At 38.3% G+C, this 26919-nt stretch overlaps 1 protein-coding gene across 1 annotated transcript; it reads left to right on the forward strand.

Moving 5' to 3' along the window:
- Positions 1–2963: 2963 nt before the first annotated feature.
- LOC587716 (tubulin alpha-1 chain-like) lies at positions 2964–6759 on the forward strand. The gene is made up of 3 exons (XM_030996541.1): positions 2964–3072; positions 4965–5187; positions 5553–6759. The coding sequence occupies exons 1-3, from the start codon at positions 3070–3072 to the stop codon at positions 6680–6682; spliced, it is 1356 nt and encodes a 451-aa protein (XP_030852401.1). The 5' UTR covers positions 2964–3069; the 3' UTR covers positions 6683–6759.
- Positions 6760–26919: the final 20160 nt, after the last annotated feature.

Below are 26919 nucleotides of genomic sequence, written 5' to 3' on the forward strand. Positions count from 1 at the left end.
CCGGTAAATTTTTATATTCAATTTTTCTCAAAAACAGAAGAGTTTTAGGGGCTAATTTTTTTAGTGCTTATAATACATCCACAGGGGCATCCAAATATATCAAAATTGTAAAGATTCACTATCCACCCAATTTTCAAATTTCCCAAAACTTTGTATTACCTTTAAACTGAACTGTACAAAAAGTTAATTCATGTTCTTTGTTCCTATTCTCGCCATCTTTAACATATTATCTCTGATTTGCAACTTGATGTAAATAGTCAACTTATTACTCTTTCGGCATCTGAAGTTACAGATCTTGGGGTATGCAATGACATACGTATACACGTACTCCTTCATGTAAATACTGTAGTGCGTAATTGTAATTATCATCTCCGGAATATATGGAAGTTTAGTGGATTTATTAATGTCAACATTTGTGTACCTAAGTTAGATTATGGTAATGGTATTTATACTGCTTGTAACAAACTTGTTGGCAAAAGATACACGTAAACTTAAAACTATCCAGAATCGAGCCGCTATCTTTCGCCCAGATCTCAAACTCATATTTCTCCTTTGATTAATCAGGAAATTCCACTGGTTAGCTTTACAACAATGCATTCTGTTGAAGGTCTGCTGGTATGTCTTCAAAAATCCTAAATCATTTGCGGCACCTGATTATCTTAATGGCACTCTCCAAAATATACACACAAGCTCGTAACTTTTGCTCAAAAACTGACAAATGTAAGCTAGTTATTCCGAAATCCAGACTATCATCTATACCGATAAATGTCTTACAGTGGCTGCTCGGGAAACACAGAATGATATCTTACTTTCCATCAGATAATTAACCTGTTTTGCCTCTTTCAAGAGATCCATTAAAACATACTTCTTCCCCTAGTAACTTAATGTGATTGACATATGTTTATGAGTCTATGTATTCCATGTTTCTCTTTACATTCTGCAATTTTGTTAGCGTTATGGTACTCTTTTTTTTGCAAATAAAAATATCAGTTAGATAACAACAAAAAACAGATTTTAGATTATGAAACGTTCCCGGTAACCTGTTTTTTTAAAGATATCATCAATCATACCAAAAAAGTGTATTTAAAATTCCAATTAAGATGCTCTAATTACCTGAATCCTCATTTCGAGGAATACTTCTTTCCTACTGCTACTTCCATCAGAAGATGCATGCTTATAAATAAAGTTATGTAGACTCGTAACAACGAATGATAATGCATCGCTCTTGCCCATGAATATCATTTCCATGAATATTGGAATACCGAAAAAAAGACGGAAAAGGGAGCTCGTTTAAATGGAAATGCGAGTATTATCATGTCCAATGTAGACGTATGACTATCGTTTTACAAGTCACTGTAGGGTATGATGAATCTTGGAAAATAAGTCTTCAATATGATCACCATATCATTAAATCTATGACTTACTTACTTGACTTAGGTGCATAGGACGGTGTGTCCCCTTGCTCCCCTACGAGAAATCATGCTCCAGTCTGATCTGTCCTGGGCTCGTTGTTCTGCCTCTTAAGTCTATATGAACATATAACTCATGTATATTTATGAAGATACATTATTGGCTTAAACGCGTTACAAACAGGACTTTCGAATCATTATTTCACTCGTATACAATCCAGAACCGTGAACTGTGAAGGATGTATATAAATATTTATAAAGAACTTAATTCCATAAGTGCGTCCGACACATGGTAATCCAATGCAGTATATTGCATTTTTTTTTTATTCTTCGAAAGATAGACAATTTCGATTACAATTTTTTGTTTCATTCCAAAAGGATCTAAATCCAAAATCGATGAATTTCATTAGGAGTTAAATCCACTATGGTGATTACGAATTTGTTCACTTGGACCACGTTTCCCAAAGCAAAGTTTTGTTGTACAGGGTGAGTCAGAAAAAATGTCTCACTTTTTAAAAGTTGTATTGTTTGAAGTATGAATATCTAATTATGGGTTTAATGGTATGTCTTCATAAAGTTATCCTTCAGGTACATTTAGGGACCATTTTCATTTGAATCTCTTCATGCATGACTGAACATCAGACAACCTTTCCAAGACTGCCAGATTTCACTTGCGCTAACTTACTGGGTGAGGAATAAAACAGTGCATTGAACAAAGACAGTCAGACAGACAGACACATAAACACACACACACGCACGCACAAACATATAACTAAAATCCTTAAAGGGCAATCCAACCTTTGTAATCAGACAAATTAGATTAACAGATGGCGAAAGTTTTAAATAAAATAGACCAAATAAGAGAGATAATAATGGTTGAAATATATACAATCGCTAAAGCTATGCGAATTTCAAATTTGCAAATTCATCCGTGGATTGTAACGTATTCACAGACAACTCTCCCGTTTGTTGTGTACAAAAATATAATTAGATTCTGTTTTTTCCAAAGTGCCTTCTACCTTGGAGAATTTCTCAATGGTGGATATAAACCCTCTAGAAAGGAAAAATACTCTCCCTAGTCAAATATTTTGAAATAAACAGTTGTTGTGTTGGAATGAATGGAAAGTTATCCTGCACTATAGTTCTCATATACGTATAGCGATGACAACTTTTAAACAAATCATAATTTTAAAATATTTTTGTCCGATTTCGTTCTAACTTTTAAAAGTGTATTATGTTCTATTATTCTGCATTATATTACATTAGTTTGCTTAGATTTCCCTTTAATTATTTTAAGTGATTTACGTACCAGTGCTCGCCTGCTCGGTATAAAGGTCCATTCAGTTTACTCGCATTTCCATGAACAACCTTGCCTATATAACAATGAATAAAATGTCGCACTCTTCATGCGAAATGACCACTGAACAGTTTTTTCATGGATATTCCGGTATAAACAGATCAAATTCCTAACGTTACTAAAGCGTGCAACTAGTCTCTATGTTTATTGAGGTATGAAACCAGCCTTTAGATGCAATGAAGTATTAATAATGTTCCTATAAATCGTCAGTTCCATGTATTAATCCGCATTTCTGTTTGCGTCATACGCACATCACACGTCGAGGGCCTTTCGTTCAAAAATCCTTACCACTAAAACTTCATCATGGTAAGTCGATAAATCTTGTCTGACTCGTACATTTGCTGTATTGTGTATCTAACACACGTATCGCTTGAATGTCCACTTCTTGAATTAGTCTAGAAAATATTTGCAAAACTACTGAACCCGAAAAGATTTGTTTAATGATGAACACCATTACTTCTTGACCCAAACTAGGTGTGGTTCCAATACATGCATGCTCGAGTTTTATAGAGACCGGAAGCATTTTTCATGTTGCCGCGGAACATTCCGAACTCTTGATCATAGGTCAGAGATTCTCATTTCACCCATACATGTATAATCTGACGGTTTATAACTGTTTGGTCTACAGCTAGTTCGTCTACTTCCCAATTGGTCTATCACTCATTTGGTATAATTGCCGGTCGGTCAAATTCCCAGTACGTCTAATACCTATTTCTTCTATATCATCCATAAGGTCTAATAATCATTTGATGATTATTATTATTAATGATTAAATGATTATTAGATCACATGGATAGTTGGCAAAATGGACATTAGGCAAACTCGGAATTAGACCGCCAGGCAATCAGACCAAATAAGTGATGGACCAGACTTTCTGGAGATTCGACCAAATGGAAATTCGACCAAGTTACTATTAGCCTAAATGGTCGTTAGACCAAATGATAAGACAAATGATTAAAACGATGAATGTTATAATTTGTTCTTGCTTGTACTGACATATCCTTATTGGCACAATATCATCGTGGGACTCGCGTCTCTTGCTTGTATATCAAATTTCCCGTGTCTGATCTGTGCGAAAGACCGAAGGGATTGAACAAAAGAATTAACAAACTCAATGACCCGAATTCACAAAGGAGGTTTGTCGACAAACCTTCTTTGTGAATTCGGGCCATCGTGTACACACAGCAATTTCTTCGAAAGTAATAGAAGATCCAAGTGTATGATTAAGAAATATCGCTGCCCGACTGCGGTGTTATGGTTATCCTTATATTGCTTCCCGACTGCGGTGTAATGGTTATCCTTATATTGCTACCCGACTACGGTGTAACGGTTGTCCTTATATTGCTGCCCCACTACGGTGTAACGGTTGTCCTTATATTGCTACCCGACTACAGCGTATTGGTCGTCCTTATATTGCTGCCCTTCTACGGTGTAACGGTTGTCCTTATATTGCTACCCGACTACGGTGTAATGGTTGTCCTTATATTGCTGCCCTACTGCGGTGTAATGGTTGTTCTGGGGCCTGTTTCATAAAACTGGTTATCAATAACAAGTTACAACCTACTGTTATAAGCTACTGCAATCATGGCATCTGATTGACTGAGAGCAAATTTGTCATAGAAACTTAGCAGTTGTTATAGATAACAAGTTTTATGAAACGGGCCCCAGATATTGCTGCTCGACTACGGTGTAATGGTTGTTCTGGTATTTTTTGCCCGACTACGGTGTAACGGTTGTCCTTATATTGCTACCCGACTACGGTGTAACGGTTGTCCTTATATTGCTACCCGACTACGGTTTAACGGTTGTCCTCATGTTGCTACCCGACTACGGTGTAACGGTTGTCCTTATATTGCTACTCGACTGCGGTGTAATGGTTATCCTTATATTGCTACCCGACTACGGTGTAACGGTTGTCCTTATATTGCTACCCGACTGCGGTGTAACGGTTGTCCTTATATTGCTGCCCGACTACGGTGTAACGGTTGTCCTTATATTGCTACCCGACTACGTTGTAACGGTTGTCCTTATGTTGCTACCCGACTACGGTGTAACGGTTGTCCTTATATTGCTGCCCCACTACGGTGTTAATAAGCATAATTTATACAGTACTTTGCAAAGTAACATAAATTGCGATAGTTGACAAAATTGTAGATCTGAATATCTCTCACTACTTCAAATTCCCCTTTCATTTACAGCGTGAATGTATCTCTATCCATGTCGGCCAAGCCGGAGTCCAGATGGGCAATGCCTGCTGGGAGTTGTACTGCCTGGAGCACGGCATCCAGCCTGATGGCCAGATGCCCTCAGACAAGACCATCGGAGGTGGTGACGACTCCTTCAACACCTTCTTCAGTGAAACTGGAGCTGGCAAGCACGTTCCCCGGTGCGTCTTTATCGATCTCGAGCCGAGTGTAGTTGGTGAGCAATAATTTGAATTCACAGTAGTAATTGGTTTGAAGTGTACCAATCACCTTAAAAACATAAATTCTGTGTACAGTTAGAATGAATAAATCAACCGTAACAAAATGTATATGTCTTTATATGGGAAAGAGGACAAGGAGTATGAAGAAAATAAAGAACAACATAAATCCGCGCACACAAAACCCAAATCGGACATTGGCTCAGTGCAGGCCTATTTTATGCGTAGACGAATTAAATGAAAAAAGTTACAAACTAATTTCAAAATACACATTGAATACACACAGTGGAAGAAGTACACATTAACAGTATCGTTTCCTTTAGTAGATGATAAGAATTGTTATGTTATGTTTTTCCTAATTCAGATGAGGTCCGCACCGGTACCTACCGTCAACTCTTCCATCCTGAGCAGCTGATCACCGGCAAGGAGGATGCTGCCAACAACTACGCCCGTGGTCACTACACCGTCGGCAAAGAACGGATTGATCAAGTCTTGGATCGCATCAGGAAGCTGGCTGACCAGTGCACAGGTCTCCAGGGATTCCTTCTCTTTCACAGCTTCGGTGGTGGCACCGGCTCTGGCTTTACCTCCCTGCTCATGGAGCGTCTCTCTGTAGATTACGGAAAGAAGTCCAAACTGGAGTTCGCCATCTACCCTGCTCCTCAGATCTCCACCGCTGTTGTCGAGCCCTACAACTCCATCCTTACCACTCACACCACCCTCGAGCACTCCGACTGTGCCTTCATGGTCGACAACGAGGCCATCTACGATATTTGCAGACGTAACCTCGACATCGAGCGTCCCACCTACACCAACCTCAACCGTCTCATTGGTCAGATCGTCTCCTCCATCACCGCTTCTCTTCGATTCGATGGCGCCCTCAATGTCGATCTCACTGAGTTCCAAACCAACTTGGTGCCCTACCCACGTATCCATTTCCCTATGGCCACCTACGCTCCAGTCATCTCTGCTGAGAAGGCCTACCACGAGCAGTTGACCGTTGCCGACATCACCAACGCTTGCTTCGAGCCCGCCAACCAGATGGTGAAGTGCGATCCCCGTCACGGCAAGTACATGGCCTGCTGTCTCCTGTACCGTGGTGATGTCGTCCCCAAGGATGTCAACGCCGCCATCGCTACCATCAAGACCAAGCGAACCATCCAGTTCGTTGACTGGTGTCCAACTGGCTTCAAGGTTGGTATCAACTACCAGCCACCCACCACAGTCCCTGGTGGTGATCTTGCAAAGGTTCAGCGTGCCGTCTGCATGTTGAGCAACACCACCGCCATCGCCGAGGCCTGGGCCCGTCTCGACCACAAGTTCGATCTGATGTACGCCAAGCGTGCTTTCGTCCATTGGTACGTCGGAGAGGGTATGGAGGAAGGAGAATTCTCAGAGGCTCGTGAGGATTTGGCTGCTCTCGAGAAGGACTACGAAGAAGTTGGTACCGATTCTGCCGACGCAGAGGAGGGAGAGGAAGAAGATGAATATTAGATTAAAACCTGATACTTATTAATCACAAAATTTAAATAGAAAAAAAAAATTCCCGCTAATGAAACATCGAAACCAAACTAATACGACAGACATCGTTTGGTGAATAGATTGAACAAAAATATGAATTGGATATTTGTTTTACCTATTCTTTTACGCATGATCCACAAAAGATAATTATATTAATGATTAGTATATGCCAATAGAGTAGCATTTGAAAACCAAAGTAAGTATTGAATATTAGAAAGATACCTCATAAAGTTTGCGATGATTGTGTCGTTTTGAGATCCGATTTTATAAGCTACGGGCACGGTAGAAGTATAGTTAGGATTGGCTTGATTAAATATTTTTAAATAATACCTCAATATACATCTTCTGCGTTACTTCATGTCTATGGTACAAACATTGTCAAATAAACATGGACGTTTTAATCATGCCTCTCAATATCTTTATACGTTTATTCCGATGTTCTACCTACGGTGATATATTTATATAAAAGCATTTCTTCAATTAAATATGTTTGATGACTTTAAAGTCGTATATATCAGATAACTCATAAATGGAACAGAGTCAGGTATAGATTGACTACATTGGTTTCGTTGGAACACAGTCTGGTTCACATTATTCATTGCGCCCTTGCCTGACAAAGCAACACGTGTCCATCCTAGTCCTACACCAGTCTATACTATCGATGAAAAACGCTCACTCATGATGAAAAGCAAAATACAATTATTTCATAATATTATAGTACCGATGTAGCACTAGGTGGACAATTATTCCATGAGTATAGAAGTTGGTGAGAGAGAGAGAGAGAGAGAGAGACATTTGTAAAATGTTTGTGTGCATGTGTCAGTGTGTGTGTGTGTGCGTGTGCGTGAGTGTGTGTACGTGTCTGTCTGTCTGTCTGTCTTTGTTCAAAGCACTGTTTTATTCCTCACCCAGTAAGTTGCCGCAAGTGAAATATAGCAGTCTTGTAAAGATTGTCTGATGTTCAGTCATGCGTGAAGGGATTCAAATGAAAATGGTACCTAAATGTACTGGGAGGATAACTCTATCAAGACATATCATGAACCCCCTGATTAAATAGTCAAACTTTTCAAAAGTGGGACATTTTTTCTGATTACCAGGTTTAACAATCTGTGCACATTTCAATAAATTAAACTTATTCAAATTATTCTAATGAATATTTTTGGATTTAGCTCCTTTAGGAATTAAACATCTGAAACCGTTGTTTCTAGAGGATTTCTTTTCCCCAAAGATTTTTGAATAACCGATAAACTTCGGAAAAGATTACGAATTATACTTTGCTAAAGCAGTGTGTTTCGCATTAAATTTGAATTGTTAAAATGGATTAAACATGTAAAAAGAGACGGTCGACCTCAATTTTAATCCAAGACGAGCCGAATCCACACAAAAAAATCTAATTCATAATGAAAATTATCAAAAAAAATGAATTCACTGCTAGCCTAATAAGAGATGACAAAAATAATGTAAGGCAATATCCCTTCCTTATATGCATTTACAAAAAGAAGTGGTAACTCACAAGGAAAAAGTGGTAAGTTCAAATTGATTTCTTCAAACAACGCTAAAAGTGGGTTTTTATCCATCTTGGAATGAAATTCTTGATATATGAACATCATGTAGATAATCTTTATGGACTAGGGAAAGCGCCCCTATCCAGGTACGAGTGGCGAAATTCACTCTTCTTAATAATTCTTATCCTTGTGAACTAAGCCCTTGATCTAAGCCCCGTAAGGCGATCCATCAGCTAAATCTGAGGATTAACGTGTGATTATTTAAATAGTTATCATATGCAGTCATCCATTTCCCCTCGGGTTTCTTCTTCTTCTTTTTTCCTTCCTACGTTTATTTTCTTCTCTTTTTCTCTCTTAGAGATCGGGTGACATCCAAATATTAGTTGATTCCTGTTGATGTGCAGGGCTGCATAAATATCATACATTTAGGGTTAGGAGGTTATAGGTACGATGTTGGGTCCAGGATTGTAGTTAGAAATGTTGTTGAAGGGAAATCCAACCCTGATAGCAGAGTACTCTAGCGAAAAGTAGAACAATCAGAAAAGTAGACTCGTAAAAGCTTGAATGAAGTAGGACTAAAACATGAGAAATGTTGGAAAGCGCGCACCGATTGTCGCAGTGGAGGGAGGGGGTTGTCTTCCTAGACGGATAAACTACAAAAGAGATGGGTGACTGAGTAGGGCAATGTGTATGTTTGTGGGAAGGAGGGAGTCAAAGGTCGATCCCTTCCCGTTCCTAGTTGAATGATTTTCTTCCCGTGCCCCACTCCTCTTGCCAAATTGACTCAAATCATTAAAATTAATTGTAAGGAAAATTTGCTTCGAATAGTCACATATGCATCAAAATATGTTTGTGAATACTTTTCATTAGATCTGTTATCCTTCTTTTAGATTTGCTGACAGGACGTGATTTGTTTAGACAGATAAATCATATTTTCCAATGTAACTAATTTACAATTAATCACAGTACGTTCATCAAAATTAATCATTAAAAAAGGGGGAAATAGAAGCAGAGCCTTCGATTAAGCAAATTATGATTAGGGAGCGAAATTGTTCGTTTTCTCATATTCATTGGTCTCAATAATTACGATTAAGGTATGACTTTGAATATAAAGCAAAATTAGTTGTATTGTGCTTTTTTAAAATTTCCAGGGTAAAATTGTTGTTAATCATTTGAAAGACATCGTCCTTGCGACTAAAATTTGGCATGCAAGATAATTACTTTTGAAGTGAAGAAAAAAAATCTAAGCCTTCAATTATTTTAGAGATAATTTGGATGTCGCAAATATTTTTCGCATAGAGTTTGCAATTTACTACTTTGAACATATTTTTTTATTTCCGAATTCCGGTAATTTTTCTCTTCAAAACAGAAGAAAGTATGAAAATTGAGGTTGGCGAATACGTAAGAGTAAAAATTATCACCAAGCCAGGTTATAGTAGCTATGCTTCGACTAGTATCTTGTTGTCAAAGGAAGATATTTTCTTCTCTTGTACTGGACAGCAGCACGTGCATTGAAATAATAAATAATTATTCGACATAATTTGTTCCTCGTTTTTTTTTTTGTTCTTCTTGTTGGATTGGCTTGTAAAATGGCGCCTGGTCAGAATACTCCCCAGGGAGCGGAGCATAAGCCCTATCATGTGCGGATTTGCAGCTGAATCCAATGAGCTGGATGACTCATAATGTATAGCGCTTAGAAACGTAGTACATACAAATGTGACTATTATGACGCTCTTGATGATTTTATTTTCAGTCATCCCTCTATATATGTACAGTACAAAAAAATCATAAGTATCTAAATATTGACACTACAAATTACCAATAACACAAACGGTCAAATTACAGGCACGGATGAACAATTCTCTTTTTACCTGATTGTTCTAACACATTACAAATCTTTTCCCTCGCCTTTCTGCTTTCAAAACAAAGATTATCTTTTCATTTTTATCCTTCGTTTTTCAGCTCTTTTTAATAGCTGCCAATACTAATTTGTGATGTAGACGGCGGTGTTCTTTTTTTTATATATATATAACTGACCTTCATGAATATAATTATGCAGAAACAACAAAGAATTTTCTTGTCCGGTAGTTTAAGTAACTATTGCAATCCGTCCAGCGTCCGGGATTACTGCTTAAAATATTATTGATCTAATGGGAAAAAGTGACCTGAAATAATTTGCACTTTTTTGTATTGTTTACACGCTAGGTCAACAGTGTCAAGCTAAGAGGATCAGTGAGTAATGAAGTGGAAGGTGGAATCTACTTTAAACCCTTTTCTTCTTCCGTTTCCACTATACAAACCCAATAAAGCCAACATCAAAAACAAAATAATAATAATCATAATAATTATAATGATACTAAAAGTTGTAGGAAGCCTCGTTATTTTACTAGTTCTGTGAGGGATATATTGATGCCTCCTTAACATTGATATTATGATAAACAGAATGTATGCATGTTTTTGTTGCTGTTGTATGGTGTTATTGTTGTTATTGTCATCATTTTGCTCGATTTACAAAAGAAAAAAAACATTCGTAATTGATTTGTTTATAAACACGCACATCATTATCATAAACATCAATTTCATCTACTATAAACCCTGCCTGAAAAAAAAAAATGTTTTCCACTTGTGTTTTTCATCTGAAATAGTACTTCATTCTCTTATGTGATATCCATTAGCCTCGAAAGGACATTATCTGTGAATTGTAACCTAGAGTTACACTATTCAACATTCAAATTAAGAAGTCTAACCTACATGTAGATGGCCGATAAGTCCAAAATGAAATTTCAATGTTTTTCCCCCAAGTATTGGCATTCCATCAACATTGTTTTGACCTTTTGTCATTAACCCCATTCATTAGGCCCAACTTTTGATGACGTAATTTGATGATTTTCTCATGATCTCATTAGGATGTACTTCGTGGCATACATCAAGGTTCAGAATGATATCCAAATGATAATGACAGCACAGCGATAATCATAATCAAGATACCTAGGTCATTCCATACATCGGATAACAATAATTTCGAACCTTCATTACTAATGATACTATACAAATAGTGAATGGTCATGAGTGCAATGGTACAAGATTTTGCACGAGGTGAAAGATAAGAGACGCTATATTCAACGAGGCGCAGCCGAGTTGAATTGAGCGTCTCATCTTTCACCGAATGCAAAATATTGTTCCATTGCACAAATAAAGATCATTCACTATTTGTTTTATACAACACCTCGGACGTTAACGGGCTTAAAACAGTTTTCCTAGGCCTCAATCTCAAAGGTTTATGGTTTGTTTTCAATTGAAGAAACTGCTGTTAGTGAGCGCGCACTATTAAAAAGGCAGCAAACCACGCGCGTACCAACCTTTATGTTTAATGTTACGCGGAGTGCAATTTCGTTTGATCCTTTCGCACCATTGCACTCTGACGTCACTTAGCTCACCATATACTTGTACATCGTTAGTGACGTCAGAGTGCAATGGTGCGAAAGGATCAAGAATTGACCAAAGAGGTTGCAAGAATCTTAGTAGGCGTTGTATAAACGCGATTATCTCGCGTACGTTTTTGTCCAAAACAACTGAATTACTCAGGTACCCTGTGTCAACTAAGATTATGTTAGCATGTTAGCATTACAAATTCGATCGTGGTTTATTTCTAATTCGGTAGCAATGATTTACAGATGTTGCTGGAATCTATCTATGCGTTCACGAGTTCTACGATGGATGTATAGTTGTACTGGATTCATTAACCATTCTGCACATTAGGTGCACAAAGTCACGCTCCACTCCCTGGGGAGCATTCTAGCTACCCGCCTATTTACAGACGCGCTCATGCTAAATCGAATCCCCATGAATTTCGCATCCTATCGGGTCCCCATTGAACACTGGGTTGGAGAGGAGTGATCCAACTGAAATGCCTTGCTCAATAGGCCATTTTCGTAATGTAACCAAATTCAATGCACAAGTCTTTGTGAAGTGCCTCAATACAAATTATTTCATTCACCTGAAAAGAATAATAATATTTCAATAGTCATAATGCAACTGCATATATTAAATGTTGCTAGGAAGGTCGATCCATAATGTTTGTCCAACCTGGCAACAACTAATGTATGCAGTTCGGATTCTGTCTATTGAAATACTATTATTTTTATCAAGTGAATGAAATAATGTGTATTTAGGCACTTAACAAATACTTGTGCATTAAATTTGGTTACCTTACGAAAATGGCCTATTAGGATATATTATAGATATATTGACTGCTATGAGAGGCATCGCTGTTTATATAGGCTCAAGGGGATGTAACGTCCCCAAGAGCCAGCATAGAAACAGCTATACCTCGAATGTTAAAGCATTCCATATATCAAGCAGTCCATGATACACAGATCAGATAATTAGTAACGATTGGTAAATATGCGATTGGGTTTGCATGTAGAATCAAATGTGTCATCATTGTACTGTATTTTTTCGACAGAGAGATACCACTCACTATAACGGTAATCCAGCGTTATTACATTCTCTCGCCGGTGTTTGAAGAAAAAAATCATTAATCAACACGCTTTTATGTTAACAGTTTCCCCTCCAATTATAGTTGAATTATGTTTGCATGGTTGATGCACCTGCCAGTGTACGTTTGTTTTCCTGTTCCCTAGACTATTGTCAAACACGCATGGGGAGCATTATATAGCGATAGTTGGTCTATAACAACCTAGCATTTTGATCCAAAGTCATTAATCTTATCTTGAGGAGTAAACGTGACCGTGGGGAGTGAAACTTTGTCGACTACGGTTTTAACTTCGGAGAGAAAGATGGCTAGTTGTAACGCGTTAAGTATCTTCATCATCTCACTCTTCTTGTTATCTTGTTCTGTAAGTACGATATTTTTTCGGGGGTTACTCGTTTTTCCGAAGGATCATAATTCCGAAACACAAATTTCCTATACCAGGAGGCTCATGATTATCAAAATAAAAAATAAGTGTTCATTCCGGAGATTCATACTGCCGAAAATTATACACTTTTCGAAAACCTTTGGAATCATGAACACTTTTCATTGTTGAAATTAAGAACATTTTTTCATTGTTCAAATTATAAACCCTTTTTCATTTTCGGAATTACGCACCCTATTTCATTTTTAGAATTACGAACACTATTCATTTTTGGAATAATGAACCTTCGGAAAATCGAAAATGTAACTTTGTTTGCTACCTACTGTTATATTGTGCAAACAATTGTTATATGAAATGAAATAAAATTGATCAATCAATCAATCATGTCACTGTTTGTCACTGTGGGTTTCATGGAGTAAGTGATTAATATGCTTCCTCCAGCCCAACAAGCAAACAACGTTCTTAAAGGTAAAGACCAGTATTGGAAACGCCCCAATTTCAAAAAATGAAATGGAAGCTCTTATTACCAATCATGTGAAAGAATATGTTTTGACTAATACATGATGATAAAAAATTTGCCGGGAAACCGCCTACTAATTCATATATCTGGTAAATTTGTTTCTCTCATGGTCTGTGAGAGATATAGGGTAGTCCCATATACATCTTTCTGTGTATAGTGCTTGTAACTTTTCGAAGAATGGGCCAAATTTCTTATCATTTTGATGATTCCAGAACCTTGCAGATGCTAGATGCTAGATGATCAACCTTTTCTGATCGATTCCACAACGTTTCTTTCACAATGCAATCGCATGACCATAACTGGTCTTTACCTTTAAGACGCTCGCAGAACTTCCTGAGCACTTTAAAACGCTTTTAGAACGTTAAGTTACATTTGAGGGCCGTTTTGTGTTCCATGTGAGGGTGATTCTCAAAACTTCTAAGCTTCAAGCCAAGCAGGTTACCTGTTTTAAGTCAGGGGAGCAGCAACTCATGCCCTTTTAAGAAAAAGGGTCTTCTTTTTATCCAAAGGAAAGCATTAATGGGAAATTCTTCAGTGAAGCTGTGATTTTCTCATTATGATAAATGCAACTTAGCCATCTATAGCACAAATTTATTAGTGCGAGCATGAATGAAAATAATTCTATCATATTGATATCAATAAGGTTCATAAGAAACACTATAGAATTCTTGTTAAACTTTGTTTGAGAGGGTTTCGCAGTTGTCAATTGTGATATAATGTTTGTGTTTGTTCATGAGTGAGATTGCAAACTACAGGCGACATGCAAAGCACACGTACCTATTAACCCATTGCTTACGGGAACCTGGTGGTCCCTGTGTTAAGCCTATGGGAATAAGATAATTCAGTAGTAAACGGGTTAAATGACATCACACATGGACCGTGTTACTCACACGCCGATTCATTGTCCCGTTCGACCCCAGTTCCATCTAGAAAGATAACAGACCGAACTAAAACTACTTTACACCGAATGACTGAGAAAAGGCCGGATTAGGGTTTGACTAGGAACAGTGGCGTACCTGGGGTACTCCGTCAGGGGGGGGGGGGGGCAAGCGACCGAAACAAACAAAAAAGACGATGCTAATTTTCACTTCTGGCGAGCGAGCGAGCAAAAAAAAATCTTTAAGTAACGTTTAGTATATAAACTGGTATTGTTGCAATTGTCACTGTCCCAAGTCCCCTTGGATTTAAAATAAGTCCTAGAAATTAAGAAAACTTGGTTCAATAATTGTCCCATGCAGGGCGCGGGAACAATATTGTGTTTAGGCTAATTTTATACCCATTTTAGCTAGCGAGCAAAAATACATCTTTCTGTCAATGAATTGCTATATAAAATTTGTTTCATTGTTGCAGGTCGGGGGCGGGCACAATCGTGTTTAAGGCAATGTCAATCCCATTTTGGCGGGCAGGCAACCCCCTACATTTCTCTTTTTAATGATATTGTAGCAGGTTAGTGGTGGGCACATAATTCCACGAGCTAGCGAGCATAGCGAGCGAGCGAAAAAAATCACTTCTCTTTTATAAGGAAAATATGGTACATAAAACTTGGGTTCATTGTTCCATGTCAGGGAAGTGATTATTAAAAGCGGTGTTATTTCTATTTTGGCGAGCGAGCGTAGCGAGCGAGCGAAAAAAAAATCACTTCTCTTTTATAGGGAAAATATGGTACATAAACTTGGGTTCATTGTTCCATGTCAGGGACGTGATTATTAAAAGCAGTGTTATTTCTATTTTGGCGAGCGAGCGTAGCGAGTGAGCAAAATTTTTGTAATGATAGTTGGTTCATAAATTTCAATTTTTTTTGTTGCAGGGCAGGGCTTACACAATCATGTCTAAGGTGATGTTAATTCCGTTTTGGCGAGCACGAGCACACCAAACTTCTTTGAATAACGTTTGGTACATAATTATCAACTGGTTGTTGCAGGTTGGGGCGGGCACGTTAGCGGTGTCAATTCCATTTTGGCGAGCGAGCATAGCGAGCAAGCAAAAAAAAATTCTCTTTTAATAGAAATTAATAAATAAACTTGTTTTTATTGGTGCAGGTCAGGATGGACGCAATCGCGTTCAACGCGATTCAATTCCTTTTTGGCGAGAGGGCGAAAAAACTCTTCCATTTTTGATTATATTGTTGCAGATCAAGGGTGGGCACTATTGTTTCCAAAGCAATGTCTATTCATTTTATTCACGAGCGAGTGTAGCGAGCGAGAAAAATGAATTAGTCTCTTTTAGTAACATTTGGTACATACATTGTGTGTTATTGTTGCCATGGTTGCAGGTCGGGGCCCGTCGGGGCAGGCACAATTGTATTCTAGGCAATGCTAATCCTTTTCTTTTTTCAGGGGGACGAGCAAGTGAAAACATTTAATACAAAATAGGCTAGCAAGCTGTTCGCGCCAGCGAAGAGTTTCGAATTTGTTATATCACTTATATTTTCCTATTTTCATTTGTCTTAATTTTTCAGGGCCGTATGCTGAATATTTTTCTGGTGGGGGAGGGGGAAAGATGCGTTAAAAGTTTTCGAAGAATCTCAAAAGCAAAAGGAGTGAAGGCAGTTCGAGCGACCGAACTAGTCATGAGGGTACTTTTGCATTTTCAAAAGTAGAATTGAAGGATTTGGTATAGGCCTACCCTACATTTTCAGGAAAAAAAAACTGTACGTTTTCAAAATATCTGGGGTCAACTGCCCCCCCCCCCCTGGTGCGTACGGCCATGGTCTTTTTTTTTTTAATTTCCCCATTTTTATCCTTTCCTTTTCTTTTCCCTTTTTCTTCTTTTTCTCTTCTTCTTCCTTTTTTCTTTCCTTTTCCTTTTTTTCCTTTTTTCTCTTTCTTTCCTTTTTTTCTTCCCTTTTCCTTTTTTCTTTTTCTTTCCTTTCCTTTCTTTTCTTTTCTTTCCCCTTTTTCTTTTTTTCCCCTGGAGCCCGTCAGGGGGTCACTCTGCCCCCCATGCCCCCCCCCCTCCCCATAGGTACGCCAGTGACTAGGACGGTGCGGTGTGGTTTGAGTATGATACCGCCTGTGTAGATCGTGTCTGACATGGATATGTTTGTTTGTTTGTTTGGTTTGATTTGTTTATTTGTTTGCTAGTTTGTTTTACCTGACTGCTAAGAAAGCATGTGTATGCTTGTAATTATTGGAGCAACCGAGGGCCCGACAGCCTTAAGTCGTCTTAAAGCTGAAATTAGATCATTATCTAAGTATTTTATAAGTAACATATTTGTTTCCCCCGAAGCCTCTAGTTCATATTTTCATGAACTATACTCGTACAGCACAGTGCGTACCCACTATACCCCGATATTCACATGGGCGGCATCGGGGTGTGACGGGTCGGACTATAATATAATTATAATCGTACCATTTTCAATTCATCTCCCCATGTGTATTTGTTACCGTTGACAATAACATACACATGATAATCAATCGCCATTCATCATACATGTATGTCTATGCCAAGCATCGCTCTTTTGTGTCCAGAATACTCCCCCAAGTCCCAAAAGTCCCCCAGGCAACAAAATTAAACTGTTCTCTATATCAACCTCTTTCTGCAGCCAAGCAGGGTATATTTACTAAATAATTAGGGTCGTTATCTATTTGGTGTACAGTAACAGCAAAATTATTCATACCCCTTGTAAATTCAATTTTTGATTTTGTTTTTTGGGGTATCTGAAAAGAATGGAAGATGGATCGGTTGAATTATGGCCTTTTTTTGTAATACTTTATGTAAACTTTAATATGTCACATTCTTAAGAAGCATAAATCAGGACAAATACAATTTTCACATACTTAAACAACTTAAAAACTTGGTAAGGGTATGGATAATTTAGTTGTTAACTGTGGAATTTATAAAAGTTACTGTATCTATAAATGTCCTACACCGTTTCTAGGAGACAGAATTTGTTTATTTCCGATCGTTATTTCTTCCTTATCATTTACAAATTTATGAATGTCTCCGACATTTCTGACTAATATGTACTTTTCTCTGCCGGTGGCAAAAGTGTCACTGAATCCCTTTTGAAAAATTCAATGGATCACTTCATATAACAATGATGAACTCGCATGCTTTATATACACCGTTGATGTTATTTAAGAGTGTGCGTGTGTGGGGGGCGATTCTTTGGAATGATGATCTATTTACAGTATTACAATCATGGCAATGTATATGTATGCAACCCATTCGTCAGACCTTTCGGGGCCCCGTGACGGAAAGTTTTGCGTTGAACTGCAAATTTGGAACAACGACTCTGAGTGATCAATGGTCGGCCTTATTAACATATGTACATGCAACGTTGGTCTTGATTGGCATTCACTATTTTGCTATCGACTGCAAACCTTTGTATTAAGGGGCCAATCTTCCAGTTTAAATTAACTTTAAACAGATTTGTGAATAACTTCGAAAGGCGGATCAGTGTGAGGGGGGCAGCACCATAGGGCACCCCCTCCCCCAACCAAATCTGGCGTACATAATGTAGGGCCTAAGCTTCCGTGCCCCCACCCTCCCTATTATTTTTTATCGAGCATGAAAATTTAACCTAGACATATACTGGAAATGATATAATGTTAAGTTCTGTTCGTCAAGAAACGACTCTAATTTCGACCAATCGGATGACGAGATTTATTCAACGTACTAAAGAGAGGTATTTGATATAGAGCTCAGAAGTGTGACGTCATACAGGCCAAGTTGTCAAGATTGCTGGTTCCAAACAGTGGTGTGCAAAAAATGGTGAGGTCATCAAACCAGCTCCAAACACTTAATTTGCCCTGCTCCAGACCGTTGCTTGAATTATTTCGCGGTGAACCTGCACAGGCTCTAATGTTAAACACAAGTAACCTGGACGACGAACGAATATGACGTTAGCACTTCGGTGCAGCTCTATCAGGAATGCTATTGCGTCAGTTTCAGCGCAAATTTTGTGAATCCTCAGACTGTTATCCTCAGACTGTAATAACCGTTTCTTTTATCATGATTGACGAATTTCAAATTCGGTTATTACGTATATTTATATAACCTTTTACATAGTACATACCATTTCTAACTATTTTTTTTTATTATATATATTTATGTTTTTAGTAAACAAATCATCAAGAATCACAATATTTACAAAAGATTTACATGATAAAAACATAAAATCTTTAAAAAAACAATTAAAAAAAAAAAAAAGGGCAGAATATTAAGCAACAAATTTAATATTGTTCAAGAACGAGCTCCGAGACGGAAAAAAAGGTGGACTGAAGGATTGACGGTGACACCAACCCTATTAAACAAGCAACCAATTATATTGTAATATTAATGATCGTAACCTCACTGACTTGCAAAGACTTGAATATAACTTCTTTTTTTAAAATCATTCCGCTACCCGACTCGGCTAGATCCAGCAAATCCTTCTATCTGTAAATAATGCTATGGCCGAGAAACAAAGTGCACGATCGAGGTCAGGAGGTCACGCCAACACCAAAAAAAGTTGCGAGTAAATCTCGGAGGTCGCCTTTAAAGTAAAGAATTGGCACCTACAATGTAATGGCAATAACGGGCGAATATTACATGTGGCATTCTATACAAAAAAGAAAGCAATAAGGCACACATGATCAATACTTAAATGGATTTTAGGGTTGCATTTTCTAACTATTATTAATTAGTCAAAGAGCAAAACCAAATCAACACTTACTCCAACCCGATCGATTCCGGGTCATTGGGGGAAATGTAATCTTTTGCTCGGTCTGGTGTCGGTCTTGTTCGTCTGACAGGGGTAATTCAGCTACTTGCAGTTATTTCAGTATTGTATTGAACTGTATTGGTTTATTGAGATAAAAATCATCGGACATGCAGCTAAAAGCTGAAATTGTTCAATTTACAGAGTAAAAAGTACATGGCATAAAATTGCATTGATAACGCATTAAAATATATAGAACACTTAACATAATTATATTGTGTATATTTAAATACGATTTACAAGTTTCATTGCTGATATAAAATTGTCATTCGTTTTACATAAAATAGAAATTTGATGATTAACAATTTACAGGTTTATTGCAACAGTGATATGAAGGTGGGATAACATTTAGATGTTTATACAGATAAAATACGATAAAAGATAAGATATTAAAGCTAAGTTTCAATGTTGGTTAAACATAACGTAGCGGTAAATATTAATGATCATAAAAATTACTCCATTATCATTATTCATCATTTTACAGTATGGAATTGGTATTGAGTCTATTCGCATAGACGAGAAGACAGCAACCTACATCAGCATTTCCTGGGATATAGATGCAGGGTCATCGTGGGACCACTACTCGGTCGATATCAGCTCGTCTGGGAAAAGCTTGAACGGATATCCGGTCAACATCACCGACATGTCCCATCAGATGACCGGACTCAGACCTGAAAAAAATTACGAAATAACTGTTACACCGTGGACTAGTGAGGGCGCTGGAGATTCATCGAATACAAGTGTTACTACAGGTAACACTGACGTAGCCTCACTCTAACGGAAAGATGACTGAATTACCCATTGGCAAATGTTAAATGGTTAATCGCTTATAGCGCACTTAAAGGCCGTCTGTACTAGTTTGACTAGGAGGGATTAAACAACCCATGAAGGGGGGGGGGGTCACTGACAGGTGGCTAGCTCATCAACTCAGCTCTCAAATAACATAAGAAAAAGAGGATCATGGGGGACCAATGGTCACCGATTAGGCATTGTTTTCTATATAGAGGGGACAAAAAGTAGCTACATGTACAAGTGATACAGTGGGGCTTTAATACTAATATTTTGTTGAATGGTGTCGGATAATGGTTTTGGCACTGTTTCATTAGCTGTCAGTTGAGTAGATAATTATGTCATGCCTTTATACACGAAGAGAATTTAGAGGTGTCGTAGTCGAGGGGTTACAATTCCGTGACTGAGAATAAAAGATAAAGTTGTGGGCTCGAGCCCCGGCACGACACTTATGCTAACTGGGTAAGTGTGACCGGATTTGGATGTGCGCGCCTGTATAGGCGACTAGCTAGAATGCTCCCCAGGAAGAGAAGTATGTGTATTGTAATGTGTCGAATGATAATTGAATCCAGTGACGCGGATAATAATACTGTAAGCGCTCTGGTCGGCTGTTACTGGTGAAGCGCTTTATACGAAATGGATATTATTAAACGAAAAAATCCAACCCTAATTAGCTAACTAATCTGCGAAGCTAAACATTCATGCTGGTGAAATTTTAAGCGAAGTAGGACAAAATAAATGTGCAATCAGTGGCGTAGCTACGGGGGTGGGGGGCACCGGAGACACGCGCCTTCGAAAATCAGATCGCAGTAGGATCGTATCGCTGGGCATAATATGCCCGTTGCACAGGCGGGGTATGTCTATTGATTGTCAGCTGCGCTTATCAATCCTCTAAATGCAATTATCCCATCAGCTAATACATAGTTGCTCAAAGCAATGATTATCATTATCATTATTGTTGTCTGCACTTACTTATGTGCGATGTGTCCCTCATACGGAGAACCCTTCCAGTGTCACCCGGCATACAGCATGTGTATCACAAGTATGTCACAAGCCATAGTCGTAAACTAGTGTTCGCTTTGCCGGCATCGTGCCAATGTTTCCCTATAGATACAAACAGTATTCTGTGGTATAACACTTTACTATTCATGCAAATTATCCTAGTCTTTAAGAAGAAAGACAAGATAGGATATTACATACAATGTTTAATACATGGCACTAGAAAGCTTAACCCCTTGCCTACTAAACGGGGTGGTTCCTAGCTGGGGTGAATGAGAAAAAACAGAGTAAAAGACTATTTCAGGTTAAATAACGCCTCGTGTGAAACAGGAATAAAAAGGGGTTAAGTTTTGTACTCCTAAATTAAGCTTCTTCTTTCTTGTTTTGGGAGAATCTTGTAAAACTTGCGGGTGTCTCGGTTTAGTGAATACGTCACCGGACTGTGAATCACATGGTTTGCGGTTCGAGTCCCGCTGCGGCACTAATGTCCTTTTTGGCAATACACTAATCAACATGTGCCACACTCAACCAAGGTGGGAGTGAATGGGTACCTGACAGGAATTGATTCCTTGAACATGTTAGAGCGCCTTAAACTTAAAGGTATTACAAAGTTTTGGAATGAGGTCATGAATTTGGTTTAAATTAACATATTGGAAGCATATGCGTTCCTACACTATTCATTGATCGTTGTCGCGGTTGAAATCGAGTCTAAAGTTATGAAATTATAAACAATAAACTCTTATTGTTGTATAGCTCCCTCTCAAGGTCAAGATATTAATTTAGCTACGAAACAATGTTTAATGACTAAAATCGACCTATTACCTATTCCCGTTTGGAAATTATATATCACAATTACATATTCTGAGATTAAAATGGTCGCAGCTACCATTGTACGGCCATATAGGCGTCATTTGAAATTTATCAAAATTTACCGGGAGCACCGGTAAATTTGTATATTCAATTTTTCTCGAAAACAGAAGTATTTTAGGGGCTAATATTTTTAGTGCTTATAATACATCCACAGGGGCATCCAAATATTTCAAAATTGTAAATATTCACTATCCACCCAATTTTCAAATTTACCAAAACTTTGTATTACCTTTAATGCCAGTCATGCTAATGCTTATTGTGGATCGTCAGGAGTGTCAAATGTGACGGACATGAGCGCTATTTAAGAACCCATTATCATTATCAATATTATTATCATTATTATTCGTGTTATTCCTGATTCATGTTGGATTCGCCTTCGACTCCAATACTTAGACATATTTCGTCCAATCATTGTTCTGATCTCTAGGCCATCCAATATCACTTTTTTTTTCTCCAGAGGCCATTCCTGAAGGAGAGATATTGGTGTCGGATGTTACGTTATCATCGGCGTTTATCCAATGGAGACCTGTTGATGGAGTCTTCTCCTATGACATCGAGACTGAACCAAGTGATGCCATTGAGGGTACAGGGGGTATCTTTAATTCTGAGGTCGGACTGACCATTCTATTTCCAGGAACAGTGTTTAATGTGACTGTAAGAGGCGGCAGTCCAGTCATGGACCTGGCATCAACGCAAATAAGAAGTGGTAAATTACGATACGCGTGACAAAAAAATCATGCGAAGTTTATTGTGCAAGATTTTCAATTATATGTTTATAACTGATTAATTGCTTTCTATCTCATGTTCCTCATATCTTATCGAACATCCACATTAATGTGCGTGTGACATTTACATTGGATACATGTATATTTGATAATTTTTTCAAATACTGTACATGACATTGTATAGATAAGTTAACAGATTTTATCAGTTATCGAGATCGTTGTGAAGTTAATTTTCTTAGGGAGGTTATGTCCTAGGGGATAATTTTCCGGGGGTGGTTGTCCACTTTTTTTTGTCTTTTTTTTTGTCTCGAAATTTGAAAATTTGACATGTTGCTCCGTTGGGGGGGTGTAAGGTTAACTTTTTTAGGTCAGCCATGGGTATAATTTTTTTTCATTATTATTATTATTTATTATAATAAAAAAAAACAGAAAAAAAAAGGGAAGGGGGGGGGTTCCCTCCAAAATACACACATAAAAAATACCAAAGGGGGGTCAACCCCCCTCCCCCCTCCCCCCCCCCCCCCCTTCATACGCGCCTGATTGTCCTGATACGGTTAAGTCGATTTAGTACATTATATACGATATAAATATGTGATATTATTGTTTCTTAGCACCCGAGACTCCAGTGAACATTACTCTGGGACGAATCGGTAGCACGGAAGCAACACTCTCTTGGACCCCTCCAACTAGCCCACACGACGCATATGAGTTCTACGTCATCATCAATTCAACCAATGAGCGTTCACTGCGAAAAACTATTCAAACGGAAGATGTCAACGGATACGAGTTTACAGTGACGGAGTTGTTAAGTGGTACTCTGTACGTGCTTGAAGTTGGGACCGTCCTAGAAGCCAGCGATTCCTTTTCATTGCAGAGGAGTGACCAGAATGACAACCCTTCGGTATTCGGACGAACTGGTAGGCAAAATACGCACTGTTGACACTCCCTATCTATTTGCTAATGCAGTTATTTAGTCGTAATATTATTCACGATGGTCTTGCTATTGTCAAAGATCGGAATAGAGTTTAGTTCTGGTCATGCAATGAGATTGTAGAAGTAACCGCTTGGATAAACTGGGAAATGTTGATTATGTAGTACGATGGGGGTTGGGTGTCTGGACACATCAAGACTTTTATTTTCCCTTCGGATTTCACGGAAAACATTTATCAAATAGCACAAACCATCATTAATACGTGTCCTTTATAAAAGTGTCTAACATAAGTCTCAAAACAATTATAAAGTATTGCTTGGAAACGTACTAAATTTGCTGTTTTTACCCCACGAAAAAATATACCTTAATCAAAACCAACTTATCATCAGGGTGGACATCTCCTTCAGGTAATGCACAGTTGTGGGAATATTTTGAAAATTGGATTGATAGTAATTCCTTGAAATTTTGATATGTTGGGATGCCCCTTTGGACGTATTACAAGCACTAGAAATTTAGCCCCTAAAACACTTCAGCTTTCGAGAAAATGAATAATCAAAAATTTACCGGTGCTCCCGGTAAATTTCATATATTTCAAGTAGCGCCTAATATCATTCCATTGTAGCTGCGACCAGTTCTGATATATAATTTCCAAACGGGAATAGCAAATTGTTTGATTGTATTCAAGAAACATTGTTTTAAAGCTAAAGTAATATCAGTCTTGTGAGAGAGCTATACGACATACAGAGTTTATTATTTACAATGTCATCACTTTAGACTCGATTTCAGCCGCGACAACGATCATTGAATATAGTAAAATCGCATATGTTTCTAATATGTTCATTTGAACCAAATTCATGATGAGGCTACCCTGGGTAAACAAGACTTGATATTATTATTATTATACCAAAGCTTGTATTACCTTTAATGAAGAGGGGGTAACTTATAGAGGTATAGTGGGTCATTTTCAGGGATGGGGGGGGGGGTTGTTCTAAGGGGGAATTTTTAGAGATTGGGGCAGATTGTCCTACGCGGTAATTTCCGGAGGCCAATTGGCCTTGTGGGGATAATTTTTCTTGGGAGGTTATTGTCCTAAGGGATAATTTTCCAGGGGGTAATTGTCCTCGGGTTGGTTGTTATTGAAGGGGAGTAATTTTCAGGGGGGGGGGGTAATTTTCCGGAGGATGATTGTCCAGGGGGTAGTTCTGTTACGGTTAAGTCGATTTAGTACATAAATGATATAAATATGTGTGATATTTTTTGTTTCTTAGCACCCGAGAGTCCAGTGAATATTACTCTGGAACGAATAGGTAGCACGGAAGCAACACTCTCTTGGACCCCTCCAACTAGCCCACACGACGCATATGAGTTCTACCTCATCAATTCAACTAATGAGCGTTCACTGGTCGCAACTATTCAAACGGAAGATGTCAACGGATACGAGTTTACAGTGACGAGGTTGTCAAGTGGTGCTCTGTACGCGTTTGAAGTTGGGACCGTCCTAGATGCCAGCGATTCCTTTCCATTGCAGAGGAGTGACCAGAATGACAACCCTTCTGTATTCGGACGAACTGGTAGGCAAAATGTGCATTGTTGACACTCCCTATCTATTTTCTAATGCAGTTATTTATTCGTAATATTATTCACGATGGTCTTGCTATTGTCAAAGATCGGAATAGAGTTTAGTTCTGGTCATGCAATGTGATTGTAGAAGTAACCGCCTGGATAAACTGGGAAATGTTGATTATGTAGTACGATGGGGGTTAGGTGTCCGGACACATAAAGACTTCTATTTTACCTTCGGATTTAACGGAAAACCTGGCAGGAATTAATTCCTTGAAATGCTAGAGCGCCGTAATGGCAGCACTGCTAGAGCAGGGGTAATAATCTCCAATTTTGGAAGCGCTTAGTGATTACAATAAGCGCTATAAAAAAACTAAGTATTATTATTATTATTTTAAGTCTCAAAACAATTATGAAATATTGCTTGTAAACTTCCAAGTTCAATTTGCTGTTTTTACCCCCCCCCCCCCCCAAAAAAAAAAAAAATAAATAAATAAATAAATAAATAAATAAATAAAAAAATATAAAAATAAAAAAACATGCCACTTCTATCAAAACCAACATTTTATCAGCCTGAGGGTGGACTTTAATGAACATGGGGGTAACTTCCAGGGACGGAGGTAGTTGTCCACGGGAGTAATTGTCATAGGGGGTAATTTTCAGGGATGGGGGCTAGGGGATAATTTTCCGGGGGTTATTGTCCTCGGGGTGATTGTTCTTGGGAGGGGGGTTGATAAGTTTCCGTGGATGATTGCCCAGGGGGTAATTGTCCTGATACGGTGAAGTCAATTTAGTATAATAATTATATATGTGTTATTATTGTTTCCTAGCACCCGAGAGTCCAGTGAACATTACTCTGGAACGAATCGGTAGCACGGAAGCAACCCTTTCTTGGACCCCTCCAACTAGACCTCACGACGCATATGAGTTCTACCTCATCATCAATTCAACCAATGAGCGTTCATTGTTCGCAACTATTCAAACGGAAGATGTCAACGGATACGAGTTTACAGTGACGGGGTTGTCACGTGATGATCTGTACGTGTTTGAAGTTGGGACCGTCCTAGATGCCAGCGATTCCTTTCCATTGCAGAGGAGTGACCAGAATGACAACCCTTCGGTATTCGGACGAACTGGTAGGCATATCCAACATAAGTCTTAAAACATGAAATATTGCCTGTAAACTTCTTCAATTTGCTGCTTAAATCAACTGTCCGGATAAACAATCTGTCCGTACACACTATCTGGATATTAACAATAAATTGGTTTACACTGTGAGGTTTCGGAACCATCTTCAGAAGAAAAAAAATGCGGTACAGGACATGCACCGCACGCAGAACTGGGTAGACCTACAATGTTTAACACGATATAATACAGTCCAGACATAACCATGAGGCATAACCGTTTAGTCCAAACCTTACAGCTATATTTCTTTCCATATGTAGAGTATACTATTCGAGCATTCGAAGAAAAAGTCTTTTTCAGGGGTCATTTCTATAATGAATTCCTTCCAAACTGACCTAAAAAGACTGAGAAAGCTCAAAAGTTATGCTTCACTTTTACCGCGCTAAACTCAGCCTTCTCTCTTTAATACTTTCGTAAGAGGATCCTGAATAATTTAAAGCGCTTAGAGACGGTATTTCGTATAAAGTCCAGAATTATTATTATCATTATTATAACTGTTATCGTTATCATTATCGTTATCATTGTTGTCTCATATTATAAACCGC

Source organism: Strongylocentrotus purpuratus, unplaced genomic scaffold, assembly GCF_000002235.5.
Source record: "Strongylocentrotus purpuratus isolate Spur 01 unplaced genomic scaffold, Spur_5.0 spur5_scaffold_3, whole genome shotgun sequence".
In the NCBI taxonomy this organism is placed as follows: domain Eukaryota; kingdom Metazoa; phylum Echinodermata; class Echinoidea; order Camarodonta; family Strongylocentrotidae; genus Strongylocentrotus; species Strongylocentrotus purpuratus.

Coding starts and splice junctions, on each gene's coding strand:
- LOC587716 (XM_030996541.1), top strand. Junction 5,188..5,552: donor TCTCGAGCCGAGTGTAGTTG/GTGAGCAATAAT, acceptor TTCCTAATTCAG/ATGAGGTCCGCACCGGTACC.